The sequence below is a fragment of the Oncorhynchus keta genome, chromosome 28 (genome assembly GCF_023373465.1).
Source record: "Oncorhynchus keta strain PuntledgeMale-10-30-2019 chromosome 28, Oket_V2, whole genome shotgun sequence".
In the NCBI taxonomy this organism is placed as follows: domain Eukaryota; kingdom Metazoa; phylum Chordata; class Actinopteri; order Salmoniformes; family Salmonidae; genus Oncorhynchus; species Oncorhynchus keta.
Window position 1 is genome coordinate 74,410,077 of NC_068448.1, and position 15,639 is coordinate 74,425,715.

The 15,639-nt window shown below is 51.9% G+C and overlaps 1 protein-coding gene across 1 annotated transcript in view; it reads right to left on the reverse strand.

The window, feature by feature from the left end:
- LOC118377604 (microtubule-associated protein 4-like) overlaps positions 1-15,639 on the reverse strand; it is a 196,555-nt gene that overhangs the window by 141,954 nt on the left and 38,962 nt on the right. The window contains exon 2 of the mRNA XM_052483937.1: positions 15,443-15,633. Coding sequence (XP_052339897.1) covers positions 15,443-15,629 — 187 coding nt within the window. The 5' untranslated portion in view covers positions 15,630-15,633. The remainder of the gene's footprint in view (positions 1-15,442; positions 15,634-15,639) is intronic.

A 15,639-nucleotide genomic window follows, 5' to 3' on the forward strand; every position in this document is an offset into this window, starting at 1 on the left:
AACCCATCCCCTCCCCAGGACCAGATCTGTCAACTCAAACCCAACCCCATCCCCTCCCCAGGACCAGATCTGTCAACTCCAACCCATCCCCTCCCCAGGACCAGATCTGTCAACTCCCATCCCATCCCTCCCCAGGACCAGATCTGTCAACTCCAACCCATCCTCCCCAGGACCAGATCTGTCAACTCCAACCCAACCCCTCCCCAGGACCAGATCTGTCAACTCCAACCCATCCCCTCCCCTAGGACCAGATCTGTCAACTCCAACCCATCCCCTCCCAACCGGACCAGATCTGTCAACTCCAACCCATCCCCTCCCAGGACCAGATCTGTCAACTCCAACCCATCCCCTCCCAACAGGACCAGATCTGTCAACTCCAACCCATCCCCTCCCAAGGACCAGATCTGTCGCTCCAACCCATCCTCCCAGGACCAGATCTGTCAACTCCAACCCATCCCCTCCCCCAGGACCAGATCTGTCAACTCCAACCCATCCCCTCCCCCAGGACCAGATCTGTCAACTCCAACCCATCCCCTCCCCAGGACCCAGATCGGTCAACTCCAACCCATCCCCCTCCCCAGGACCAGATCTGTCAACTCCAACCCAACCCCTCCCCAGGACCAGATCTGTCAACTCCAACCCAACCCCTCCCCAGGACCAGATCTGTCAACTCCAACCCATCCCCCTCCCCAGGACCAGATCTGTCAACTCCAACCCATCCCTCCCCAGGACCAGTCAACTCCAACCCATCCCCTCCCCAGGACCAGATCTGTCAACTCCAAGGACCCCATCCCCTCCCCAGGACCAGATCTGTCAACTCCAACCCAATCCCCCAGGACCAGATCTGTCAACTCCAACCCATCCCCTCCCCAGGACCAGATCTGTCAACTCCAACCCATCCCCAGGACCAGATCTGTCAACTCCAGACCCATCCCCTCCCCAGGACCAGATCTGTCAACTCCAACCCATCCCCAGGACCAGATCTGTCAACTCCAACCCATCCCCTCCCCAGGACCAGATCTGTCAACTCCAACCCATCCCCTCCCCAGGACCAGATCTGTCAACTCCACCCCAACCCATCCCCTCCCCAGGACCAGATCTGTCAACTCCAACCCATCCCCTCCCCAGGACCAGATCTGTCAACCCCAACCCATCCCCTCCCCAGGACCAGATCTGTCAACCCCATCCACCCCTCCCCAGGACCAGATCTGTCAATCCCCAACCCATCCCCTCCCCAGGACCAGATCTGTCAACCCCAATCCATCCCCTCCCCAGGACCAGATCTGTCAACTCCAACCCATCCCCTCCCCAGGACCAGATCTGTCAACTCCAACCCATCCCCTCCCCAGGACCAGATCTGTCAACTCCAACCCATCCCTCCCCAGGACCAGATCTGTCAACTCCAACCCATCCCTCCCCAGGACCAGATCTGTCAACTCCAACCCATCCCCTCCCCAGGACCAGATCTGTCAACTCCAACCCATCCCCTCCCCAGGTCAGATCTGTCAACCCCAACCCATCCCCTCCCCAGGACCAGATCTGTCAACCCCACATCCCCAGGACCAGAACCTTAACCCCTCCCCAGGACCAGATCTGTCAACTCCAACCCAACCCATCCCCTCCCCAGGACCAGATCTGTCAACTCCAACCATCCCCTCCCACGGACCAGATCTGTCAACCCATCCCCTCCCCAGGACCAGATCTGTCAACTCCAGACCATCCCTCCCAACCGGACCAGATCTGTCAACTCCAACCCATCCCCTCCCCAGGACCAGATCTGTCAACTCCAGACCATCCTCCCAACCGGACCAGATCTGTCAACTCCAACCCATCCCTCCCCAGGACCAGATCTGTCAACTCCAACCCAACCCCTCCCGGGACCAGATCTGTCAACTCCAACCCAACCCCTCCCCAGGACCAGATCTGTCAACTCCAGACCATCCCCTCCCAACAGGACCAGATCTGTCAACTCCAACCCATCCCTCCCCAGGACCAGATCTGTCAACTCCAACCCATCCCCTCCCCAGGACCAGATCTGTCAACTCCAACCCAACCCATCCCCTCCCCCCAGGCTCCAACCCACCAGATCTGTCAACTCCAACTCCAGGACCCCCATCCCCTCCCCAGGACCAGATCTGTCAACTCCAACCCATCCCTCCCCAGGACCAGATCTGTCCTCCAACCCATCCCCTCCCAGGACCAGATCTGTCAACTCCAACCCATCCCCTCCCCAGGACCAGATCTGTCAACTCCAACCCAACCCCTCCCCAGGACCAGATCTGTCAACTCCAACCCATCCCCTCCCCAGGACCAGATCTGTCAACTCCACCCCAACCCATCCCCTCCCCCCAGGACCAGATCTGTCAACTCCAACCCATCCCCTCCCCAGGACCAGATCTGTCAACTCCAACCCAACCCCTCCCCAGGACCAGATCTGTCAACTCCAACCCATCCCCTCCCCAGGACCAGATCTGTCAACTCCAACCCATCCCCTCCCCAGGACCAGATCTGTCAACTCCAACCCATCCCCTCCCCAGGACCAGATCGGTCAACTCCAACCCATCCCCTCCCCAGGACCAGATCTGTCAACTCCAACCCATCCCCTCCCCCCAGATCTGTCAACTCCAACCCATCCCTCCCCAGGACCAGATCTGTCAACTCCAACCCATCCTCCCCAGGACCAGATCTGTCAACTCCAACCCAACCCCTCCCCAGGACCAGATCTGTCAACTCCAACCCAACCCCTCCCCAGGACCAGATCTGTCAACTCCAACCCTCCCCTCCCCAGGACCAGATCTGTCAACTCCAACCCACCCCTCCCCAGGACCAGATCTGTCAACTCCAACCCATCCCTCCCCAGGACCAGATCTGTCAACTCCAACCCATCCCCTCCCCAGGACCAGATCTGTCAACTCCAACCCAACCCCTCCCCAGGACCAGATCTGTCAACTCCAACCCAACCCCTCCCCAGGACCAGATCTGTCAACTCCAACCCATCCCCTCCCCAGGACCAGATCTGTCAACTCCAACCCATCCCTCCCCAGGACCAGATCTGTCAACTCCAACCCATCCCTCCCCAGGACCAGATCTGTCAACTCCAACCCATCCCCTCCCCAGGACCAGATCTGTCAACTCCAACCCATCCCTCCCCAGGACCAGATCCCCAACTCCAACCAACTCTCCCTCCCCAGGACCAGATCTGTCAACTCCAACCCATCCCTCCCCAGGACCAGATCTGTCAACTCAACCCATCCCCTCCCAACAGGACCAGATCTGTCAACTCCAACCAATCCCTCCCCAGGACCAGATCTGTCAACTCCAACCCATCCCCCTCCCCAGGACCAGATCTGTCAGCTCCATCCCCTCCCCAGCCTTCTCTTTTTATTTATTTATTTTTGTTGAATTTTACCCCTTTTTCTCCCCAATTTCGTAGATACTATCTTGTCTCATCGCTACAACTCCCGTACGGGCTCGGGTGAGACGAAGGTTGAAAGTCATGCGTCCTCCGATACACAACCTAACCAAGCCGCACTGCTTCTTAACACAGCGCCATCCAACCCCGGAAGCCAGCCGCACCAATGTGTCGGAGGAAACACCGTGCACCTGGCAACCTTGGTTAGCGCACTGCGCCCGGTCCGCCACAGGAGTCGCTGGTGCGCGATGAGACAGGGATATCCCCCCGACCAAACCCGGTGCATCGCCCCACGGACCTCCCGGTCGCGGCCGGTTAAGACAGAGCTTGGGCGCGAACACAGAGTCTCTGGTGGCACAGCTGGCGCTGCAGTATAGCGCCCTTGAACACTGCACCACCCGGGAGGCCTCCCCAGCCTTCTCACTATGCAGTAACATACATGCATCTCAGCCAGCGGCAGATATACACACAGGCGTATACGTATGAATAACCACAGACACAAACACACTCCTCATGGCTCTCAAGCTTAGGGTTTCTGGGGCCTCTGTCTCTACGTTCCTAACTCTCTGACCTAGTTACTACTTACAGTGCCTTGTGAAAGTATTCACCCACCTTGGCATTTTTCCTATTTTGTTGCCTTACAACCTGGAATTAAAATTGATTTTTTAGGGGGTTTGTATCATTTGATTTACACAACATGTCTACCACTTTGAAGATGCAAAATATTTTTTAACAAACAAGAAATAAGATTAAATTAACAGAAAACGTGAGCATGCATAACTCTTCACCGTACGTCCTTCCTGTCCCAGACCTATCATTTGACCATGCTGGTCATTTATGAACATTTGAACATCTTGGCCATGTTCTGTTATAATCTCCACCCGGCACAGCCAGAAGAGGACTGGCCACTCCTCATAGCCTGGTTCCTCTCTAGGTTTCTTCCTAGGTTTTGGCCTTTCTAGGGAGTTTTTCATAGCCAACGTGCTTCAACACCTGCATTGCTTGCTGTTTGGGGTTTTAGGCTGGGTTTCTGTACAGCACTTTGAGATATCAGCTGATGTACGAAGGGCTATATAAATAAATTCATTTTTTTGTACAAAACACACACCAAGTGTTTCCCCTATATGCATTTAGCAGCGGTGCACAGTCACTGCTAAATCGTGGCCTCCACAAAAAAAAAGAATTTGGGGAAACAATTGACAGGAAGTGGAATTCCCCTTACACTGTTGAAATGTATGAAATATCTGCAGACCTCCTACAGCGATGGTTAGTGGGTAATTAGAAGGGCTGCCCACAGAGGCAGCATTAGTCTCCCTCCAGTTAGTTAATTACCTCAGAGGAGGAAGAGGATCAGACACTAATGAAGCTTTCATCAGATTATGAGAACACACTAGTACCAATCTATTCACACAGAACCCCATTTCAGAGGGAAGGCTCAAAACTGGTCAATCGAATTCAACTGGGTCTACAAATGGATTAGAGAGCAGAGACAGCCCTTCAGAACCTGCAACGATCCACGGCAGACCTACAGAACCTGAAATGATCCACGGCAGCCCTACAGAACCTGAAATGATCCACGGCAGCCCTACAGAAACTGAAACGATCCACGGCAGACCTACAGAACCTGAAATGATCCACGGCAGCCCTACAGAACCTGAAGCAATACACAGCAAACCTACAGAACCTGAAGCGATCCACGGCAGCCCTACAGAACTTGAAGCGATCCACGGCAGCCCTACAGAACCTGAAACGATCCACGGCAGACCTACAGAACCTGAAGCGATCCACGGCAACCTACAGAACCCGAAGCGATCCACGTCAGCCCTACAAAACCTGATGCGATCCACGGCAGCCCTAGAGAACCTGAAGCGATCCACGGCAGCCCTTCAGAAACTGAAACGATCCACGGCAGCCCTACAGAACCTGAAGCAATCCACGGCAGACCTACAGAACCTGAAGCGATCCACGGCAGCCCTTCAGAACCAGAAACGATCCACGGCAGCCCTTCAGAACCTGAAACGTTCCACGGCAGCAGTTCAGAAACTGAATCAATCCACGGCAGCCCTACAGAACCTGAAACGATCCACGGCAGACCTACAGAACCTGAAGCGATCCACGGCAGCCCTTCAGAACCAGAAACGATCCACGGCAGCCCTTCAGAACCTGAAACGTTCCACGGCAGCAGTTCAGAAACTGAATCAATCCACGGCAGCCCTACAGAACCTGAAACGATCCACTGCAGCCGTACAGAAACTGAAGCGATCCACGGCAGACCTACAGAACCTGAAATGATCCACGGCAGCCCTACAGAACCTGAAGCAATCCACGGCAGCCCTACAGAACCTGAAACGATCCACGGCAGCCCTAAAGAACCTGAAGCGATCCACGGCAGACCTACAGAACCTGAAGCGATCTACGGCAGACCTACAGAACCTGAAGCGATCTACGGCAGACCTATAGAAACTGAAGCGATCCAAGGCAGACCTTCAGAAACTGAAGCGATCCACGGCAGCCCTTCAGAAACTGAAGCGATCCATGGCAGCCCTACAGAACCTGAAGCGATTCACGGCAGACCTACAGAACCTGAAGCGATTCACGGCAGACCTACAGAACCTGAAGCGATCCACGGCAGACCTACAGAACCTGAAGCGATCTATGGCAGACCTACAGAACCTGAAGCGATTCACGGCAGACCTACAGAACCTGAAGCGATCCATGGCAGCCCTACAGAACCTGAAGCGATCCACGGCAGCCCTACAGAACCTGAAGCGATCCACGGCAGCCCTACAGAACCTGAAGTGATCCATGGCAGCCCTACAGAACCTGAAGCAATCCACGGCAGACCTACAGAACCTGAAGCGATCCACGGCAGCCCTTCAGAACCTGAAACGTTCCATGGCAGCAGTTCAGAAACTGAATCAATCCACGGCAGCCCTACAGAACCTGAAACGATCCACGGCAGACCTACAGAACCTGAAGCGATCCACGGCAGCCATTCAGAACCAGAAACGATCCACGGCAGCCCTTCAGAACCTGAAACGTTCCACGGCAGAAGTTCAGAAACTGAATCAATCCACGGCAGACCTACAGAACCTGAAATGATCCACGGCAGCCCTACAGAACCTGAAATGATCCACGGCAGCCCTACAGAAACTGAAACGATCCACGGCAGACCTACAGAACCTGAAATGATCCACGGCAGCCCTACAAAACCTGAAGCAATACACAGCAAACCTACAGAACCTGAAGCGATCCACGGCAGCCCTACAGAACTTGAAGCGATCCACGGCAGCCCTACAGAACCTGAAACGATCCACGGCAGACCTACAGAACCTGAAGCGATCCACGGCAACCTACAGAACCCGAAGCGATCCACGTCAGCCCTACAAAACCTGAAGCGATCCACGGCAGCCCTAGAGAACCTGAGGCGATCACGGCTGCCCTTCAGAAACTGAAAGCGATCACGGCAGCCCTACAGAACCTGAAGCAATCACGGCAGACCTACAGAACCTGAAGCGATCACGGCAGCCCTTCAGAACCAGAAACGATCCACGGCAGCCCTTCAGAACCTGAAACGTTCCACGGCAGCAGTTCAGAAACTGAATCAATCCACGGCAGCCCTACAGAACCTGAAACGATCCACGGCAGACCTACAGAACCTGAAGCGATCCACGGCAGCCCTTCAGAACCAGAAACGATCCACGGCAGCCCTTCAGAACCTGAAACGTTCCACGGCAGCAGTTCAGAAACTGAATCAATCCACGGCAGCCCTACAGAACCTGAAACGATCCACTGCAGCCGTACAGAAACTGAAGCGATCCACGGCAGACCTACAGAACCTGAAATGATCCACGGCAGCCCTACAGAACCTGAAGCAATCCACGGCAGCCCTACAGAACCTGAAACGATCCACGGCAGCCCTAAAGAACCTGAAGCGATCCACGGCAGACCTACAGAACCTGAAGCGATCTACGGCAGACCTACAGAACCTGAAGCGATCTACGGCAGACCTATAGAAACTGAAGCGATCCAAGGCAGACCTTCAGAAACTGAAGCGATCCACGGCAGCCCTTCAGAAACTGAAGCGATCCATGGCAGCCCTACAGAACCTGAAGCGATTCACGGCAGACCTACAGAACCTGAAGCGATTCACGGCAGACCTACAGAACCTGAAGCGATCCACGGCAGACCTACAGAACCTGAAGCGATCTACGGCAGACCTACAGAACCTGAAGCGATTCACGGCAGACCTACAGAACCTGAAGCGATCCATGGCAGCCCTACAGAACCTGAAGCGATCCACGGCAGCCCTACAGAACCTGAAGCGATCCACGGCAGCCCTACAGAACCTGAAGTGATCCATGGCAGCCCTACAGAACCTGAAACGATCCACGGCAGACCTACAGAACCTGAAGCGATCCACGGCAACCTACAGAACCCGAAGCGATCCACGTCAGCCCTACAAAACCTGAAGCGATCCACGGCAGCCCTAGAGAACCTGAAGCGATCCACGGCAGCCCTTCAGAAACTGAAACGATCCACGGCAGCCCTACAGAACCTGAAGCAATCCACGGCAGACCTACAGAACCTGAAGCGATCCACGGCAGCCCTTCAGAACCTGAAACGTTCCATGGCAGCAGTTCAGAAACTGAATCAATCCACGGCAGCCCTACAGAACCTGAAACGATCCACGGCAGACCTACAGAACCTGAAGCGATCCACGGCAGCCATTCAGAACCAGAAACGATCCACGGCAGCCCTTCAGAACCTGAAACGTTCCACGGCAGAAGTTCAGAAACTGAATCAATCCACGGCAGCCCTACAGAACCTGAAACGATCCACTGCAGCCGTACAGAAACTGAAGCGATCCACGGCAGACCTACAGAACCTGAAATGATCCATGGCAGCCCTACAGAACCTGAAGCGATTCACGGCAGACCTACAGAACCTGAAGCGATTCACGGCAGACCTACAGAACCTGAAGCGATCCACGGCAGACCTACAGAACCTGAAGCGATCTACGGCAGACCTACAGAACCTGAAGCGATTCACGGCAGACCTACAGAACCTGAAGCGATCCACGGCAGCCCTACAGAACCTGAAGCGATCCACGGCAGCCCTACAGAACCTGAAGCGATCCACGGCAGCCCTACAGAACCTGAAGCGATCCACGGCAGCCCTACAGAACCTGAAGCGATCCACGGCAGCCCTACAGAACCTGAAGCGATCCACGGCAGCCCTACAGAACCTGAAGCGATCCAGGGCAGTGGATGGCAGTGAAAGTGCAATGTGAATGCTCACGAGAAACAGACTGTTTATCCTGTCACTTCAAGGTTCTTATACACAAAGCATCAATAAGAATCCAGACGATTCTATTGGTTTACTGCGGACATTAGCAACAGCTACTCATCCTCAGAGACAGGACAAGGTAAATATGTTTTTCTATAAACAATCTGAGAAGAGAGGAAATTAAAGACCAATTAAAGGCCTTGTGCTCTTATGTGAGCATCACAGGATGTCGATGAACCTCAAAGTCCAGCCAACATATAACTAACTTCACATCCTGACCTGAAAGTCCTTGGTTGACTATAAAAGAATGAAAGGAGCTACACACACACTCAAAACACTCAACAAGGAGAAATAAGTGCAATACAAGAAGAGAAGGACGAGGACACAGGAAGTAAAAGAGGATGGAGGGAAGTGAGCACAGTCAGGTGGTACTTTCAGAGTCGCCAAGGACAGAAGAATTCTGGGAATGAACTCTTACCAGGTTGTTGTGCCCCTTGGGCGGCCTGCTCGCACACACACATTAGACCCAACTACCTATTAGCTTTCTGCTTGAACACACACATACACCCAACAAGGTGTGTCAGTATGTTTATTTACCAGGTAAACTGACTGAAAAAACATTGTCATTTACAGCAACAACCTGGGGAATAGTTACAGGGGAGAGGAGGGGGACGAATGAGACAATTGTAAACTGGGGATGATTAGGTGACCATGATGGTATGAGGGCCAGATTGGGAATTTAGCCAGGACACCGGGGTTAACACCCCTACTTTTACAATGAGTACCACGGGATCTTTAGTGACCACAGAGAGTCAGGAGACCTGTTTAATGTCCCATCTGAAAGACAGCAGCCTACACAGGGCAATGTCCCCAATCACTGCCCTGGGATATTTTTTTAGACCAGAGGAAAGAGTGCCTCCTACTGGCCCTCCAACACCACCTGGTCTCCCATCTAGGGAAGCGACCAGGACCGACCTGTACATAGCCCATCTGTAAACAGCCCATCTATCTACCTACCTCATCCCCATACTGGTATATATTTATTTATTTATTTTGCTCCTTTGCACCCCAGTATCTCTACTTGCACATTCATCTTCTGCCGATCTACCATTCCAGTGTTTAATTGCTATATTGTAATTACTTCGCCACCATGGCCTATTTATTTCCTTAACTTACCTCATTTGCACTCACTGTATATAGACTTTTTGTTTTCTTTTGTTCTATTGTATTATTGACTGTATGTTTTGTTATTTCCATGTGTAACTCTGTGTTGTTGTATGTGTCGAATTGCTACGCTTTATCTTGGCCAGGTCGCAGTTGTAAATGAGAACTTGTTCTCAACTAGCCTACCTGGTTAAATAAATAGAACTATAGAAGCTAATTAGCCTACAGTGAATAACTTAGAATTTATGCTCCTACGGGCTTCCAAGTGCACATCCTTCCTAGCCAGGGGGCAGTGCTCAGTGAAGGAGGGGTGGCTGAGGTCATGGTGTATTGAGGTGTAAGACTTTCCTCTCAGGGTAATGCTCCCCTCTCAGGGTAATGCTCTCCTCTCAGAGTAATACTCTCCTCTCAGGGTAATGCTCCCTCTCAGGGTAATACTAACCTCTCAGGGTAATGCTCTCCTATCAGGGTAATGCTCTCCTCTCAGGGTAATGCTCTCCTCTCAGGGTAATGCTGTCCTTTCAGGATAATGCTCCCCTCTCAGGATAACGCTCTCCTCTCAGAGTAATGCTATCCTTTCAGGATAATGCTCCCCTCTCAGGGTAATGATCTCCTCTCAGAATAATGCTCCCCTCTCAGGGTAATGCTCCCCTCTCAGGGTAATACTAACCTCTCAGGGTAATACTAACCTCTCAGGGCAATGCTCTCCTCTCAGGGTAATGCTGTCCTTTCAGGATAATGCTCCCCTCTCAGGGTAATGCTCTCCTCTCAGAGTAATGCTCTCCTTTCAGGATAATGCTCTCCTCTCAGGGTAATGCTCCCCTCTCGGGGTAATGCTCCCCTCTCAGAGTAATGCTCTCCTCTCAGGGTAATGCTCTCCTCTCAGAGTAATACTAACCTCTCAGAGTAATGCTCTCCTCTCAGGGTAATGCTCTCCTCTCAGGGTAATGCTCCCCTCTCAGAGTAATGCTCTCCTCTCAGAGTAATGCTCTCCTCTCAGGGTAATGCTCTCATCTCAGAGTAATGCTCCCCTCTCAGGGTAATGCTCCCCTCTCAGAGTAATGCTCTCCTCTCAGAGTAATGCTCTCCTCTCAGGGTAATGCTCTCCTCTCAGGGTAATGCTCCCCTCTCAGAGTAATGCTCTCCTCTCAGGTAATGCTCCCCTCTCAGGGTAATGCTCTCCTCTCAGGGTAATGCTCTCCTCTCAGGGTAATGCTCTCCTCTCAGAGTAATGCTCTCCTCTCAGGGTAATACTAACCTCTCAGAGTAATGCTCTCCTCTCAGAGTAATGCTCCCCTCTCAGGGCAATGCTCTCCTCTCAAATGTCTCTCCTCTCAGAGTAATGCTCTCCTCTCAGAGTAATGCTCTCCTCTCAGAGTAATGCTCCCTCTCAGAGTAATGCTCTCCTCTCAGAGTAATGCTCTCCTCTCAGGGTAATACTAACCTCTCAGAGTAATGCTCTCCTCTCAGGGTAATGCTCTTCTCTCAGAGTAATGCTCTCCTCTCAGGGTAATACTAACCTCTCAGAGTAATGCTCTCCTCTCAGGGTAATGCTCCCCTCTCAGAGTAATGCTCTCCTCTCAGGTAATGCTCCCCTCTCAGGGTAATGCTCTCCTCTCAGAGTAATGCTCTCCTCTCAGGGTAATACTAACCTCTCAGAGTAATGCTCTCCTCTCAGGGTAATGCTCTCCTCTCAGGGTAATGCTCCCTCTCAGAGTAATGCTCTCCTCTCAGAGTAATACTAACCTCTCAGAGTAATGCTCTCCTCTCAGGGTAATGCTCCCCTCTCAGAGTAATGCTCTCCTCTCAGGGTAATGCTCTCCTCTCAGGGTAATGCTCTCCTCTCAGAGTAATGCTCTCCTCTCAGGGTAATGCTCTCCTCTCAGGGTAATGCTCTCCTCTCAGGGTAATGCTCCCCTCTCAGAGTAATGCTCTCCTCTCAGGGTAATGCTCCCTCTCAGGGTAATGCTCTCCTCTCAGAGTAATGCTCCCTCTCAGAGTAATGCTCTCCTCTCAGGGGTAATGCTCTCCTCTCAGGGTAATGCTCTCCTCTCAGAGTAATGCTCCCCTCTCGAGGGTAATGCTCCCCTCTCAGAGTAATGCTCTCCTCTCAGGGTAATGCTCTCCTCTCAGAGTAATGCTTTCCTCTCAGAATAATTCTCTCCTCTCAGGGTAATGCTCTCCTCTTAGAGTAATGCTCTCCTCTCAGAGTAATGCTCTCCTCTCAGAGTAATGCTCTCCTCTCAGGGTAATGCTCTCCTCTCAGAGTAATGCTCTCCTCTCAGAGTAATGCTCTCCTCTCAGGTAATGCCCCCTCTCAGAGTAATGCTCTCCTCTCAGGGTAATGCTCTCCTCTTAGAGTAATGCTCTCCTCTCAGGGTAATACTCTCCTCTCAGAGTAATGCTCTCCTCTCAGGGTAATGCTCTCCTCTCAGGGTAATGCTCTCCTCTCAGGGTAATGCTCTCCTCTCAGGGTAATGCTCTCCTCTCAGAGTAATGCTCTCCTCTCAGGGTAATACTAACCTCTCAGAGTAATGCTCTCCTCTCAGAGTAATGCTCCCCTCTCAGAGTAATGCTCTCCTCTCAGGGTAATGCTCTCCTCTCAGAGTAATGCTCTCCTCTCAGAGTAATGCTCTCCTCTCAGAGTAATGCTCCCCTCTCAGAGTAATGCTCTCCTCTCAGAGTAATGCTCTCCTCTCAGGGTAATACTAACCTCTCAGAGTAATGCTCTCCTCTCAGGGTAATGCTCTTCTCTCAGAGTAATGCTCTCCTCTCAGGGTAATACTAACCTCTCAGAGTAATGCTCTCCTCTCAGGGTAATGCTCCCCTCTCAGAGTAATGCTCTCCTCTCAGGGTAATGCTCCCCCTCTCAGGGTAATGCTCTCCTCTCAGAGTAATGCTCTCCTCTCAGGGTAATACTAACCTCTCAGAGTAATGCTCTCCTCTCAGGGTAATGCTCTCCTCTCAGGGTAATGCTCCCCTCTCAGAGTAATGCTCTCCTCTCAGAGTAATACTAACCTCTCAGAGTAATGCTCTCCTCTCAGGGTAATGCTCCCTCTCAGAGTAATGCTCTCCTCTCAGGGTAATGCTCTCCTCTCAGGGTAATGCTCTCCTCTCAGAGTAATGCTCTCCTCTCAGGGTAATGCTCTCCTCTCAGGGTAATGCTCTCCTCTCAGGGTAATGCTCCCCTCTCAGAGTAATGCTCTCCTCTCAGGGGTAATGCTCCCCTCTCAGGGTAATGCTCTCCTCTCAGAGTAATGCTCCCCTCTCAGAGTAATGCTCTCCTCTCAGGGTAAATGCTCTCCTCTCAGGGTAATGCTCTTCTCTCAGAGTAATGCTCCCCTCTCAGAGTAATGCTCCCCTCTCAGAGTAATGCTCTCCTCTCAGGTAATACTAACCTCTCAGAGTAATGCTCTCCTCTCAGAGTAATGCTCCCTCTCAGGGTAATGCTCCCCTCTCAGGGTAATGCTCTCCTCTCAGGGTAATGCTCCTCTCAGGTAATGCTCTCCTCTCAGAGTAATGCTCTCCTCTCAGGTAATGCTCTCCTCTCAGAGTAATCCTCTCCTCTCAGGGTAATGCTCTCCTCTCAGGATAATGCTCTCCTCTCAGAGTAATGCTCTCCTCTCAGAGTAATGCTCTCCTCTCAGAGTAATGCTCTCCTCTCAGAGTAATGCTCTCCTCTCAGGGTAATGCTCTCCTCTCAGAGTAATGCTCTCCTCTCAGGGTAATGCTCTCCTCTCAGGGTAATGCTCTCCTCTCAGGGTAATGCTCTCCTCTCAGAGTAATGCTCCCCTCTCAGAGTAATGCTCCCCTCTCAGAGTAATGCTCTCCTCTCAGGGTAATACTAACCTCTCAGAGTAATGCTCTCCTCTCAGGGTAATACTAACCTCTCAGAGTAATGCTCTCCTCTCAGGGTAATACTAACCTCTCAGAGTAATGCTCCTCTCAGGGTAATACTAACCTCTCAGAGTAATGCTCTCCTCTCAGGGTAATGCTCTCCTCTCAGGGTAATGCTCCCCTCTCAGAGTAATGCTCTCCTCTCAGAGTAATGCTCTCCTCTCAGGGTAATACTAACCTCTCAGAGTAATGCTCTCCTCTCAGGGTAATACTAACCTCTCAGAGTAATGCTCTCCTCTCAGGGTAATACTAACCTCTCAGAGTAATGCTCTCCTCTCAGGGTAATACTAACCTCTCAGAGTAATGCTCTCCTCTCAGAGTAATGCTCTCCTCTCAGGGTAATGCTCCCTCTCAGAGTAATGCTCTCCTCTCAGGGTAATGCTCTCCTCTCTCAGGGGTAATGCTCTCCTCTCAGGGTAATGCTCTCCTCTCAGAGTAATGCTCCCCTCTCAGAGTAATGCTCCCCTCTCAGAGTAATGCTCTCATCTCAGGGTAATACTAACCTCTCAGAGTAATGCTCTCCTCTCAGGGTAATACTAACCTCTCAGAGTAATGCTCTCCTCTCAGGGTAATACTAACCTCTCAGAGTAAGGCTCTCCTCTCAGGGTAATACTAACCTCTCAGAGTAATGCTCTCCTCTCAGGGTAATGCTCTCCTCTCAGGGTAATGCTCCCTCTCAGAGTAATGCTCTCCTCTCAGAGTAATGCTCTCCTCTCAGGGTAATACTAACCTCTCAGAGTAATGCTCTCCTCTCAGGGTAATACTAACCTCTCAGAGTAATGCTCTCCTCTCAGGGTAATACTAACCTCTCAGAGTAATGCTCTCCTCTCAGGGTAATACTAACCTCTCAGAGTAATGCTCTCCTCTCAGGGTAATGCTCTCCTCTCAGAGTAATACTAACCTCTCAGAGTAATGCTCTCCTCTCAGGGTAATGCTCCCCTCTCAGAGTAATGCTCTCCTCTCAGGGTAATGCTCTCCTCTCAGGGTAATGCTCTCCTCTCAGAGTAATGCTCTCCTCTCAGGGTAATGCTCTCCTCTCAGGGTAATGCTCTCCTCTCAGGATGTGTGTGTAATGTTATGTAACCTTACGTAAGCATCTCCAGATAAGTGACTGATAATGCCATACATCAGGACAAGGCCTGCCGTTTTGGATCTGACAGTGTGTCAGTCCAGCGGCTGTGGCCTGATTTTAGTGGAGTGTGTTTGTGTGTGTGTGTCCAGCAGACTGTGCCTCAGCTTTAGGCCATGTCTATTGTCCCGACAATCTGTCCAGAGTTGCAGACTGTGTGTGTGCAGTTTTCCATGTGATGGTCAACTTCAGAAGTGCTGTGGGTAGTAATCATGGAATGTGTGTTAGCTGACAGGGTTTTTATTTGATTTATTTTTTTTCTTTCACCTTTATTTAACCAGGAAGGGCTCATTGAGATTTGAAATCTATTTTTCAAGAGCGCCCTGGCCAAGATCGGCAGCACCAAGTCATTACACAATTACAGACAGACAACATGGAAAAATAGTAGTTGATTAGCATGGCAGGTGCTCATTCAAATGTCCCATTGTCATCAATCAATCAACCAACCAAACCAATCACCTTCTCTTGTCCCATTAGTGTAATAGTGACTGACCTCAATGACCTCCCCCATGCCCCCTCCCCATCCCCACTTCCCCCTCCGGCCAGCTCACCTGCCCTGATCCCATCATTGTCCATCAGGAGGATGTAGTCGGTCTTGCCCACCGTTTCGCCCACCTGGTCAACGAAGGCCTCGGATTCTAGCTGGGCCACGAAGTCTCTCCCCACCAGGCCCTCTGGACCCTCCTGGGGGACGCTGTCCGTCAGAGCATCACTCAGACTCAGGTCCAGCTCCTCCATGGTTCTGGTG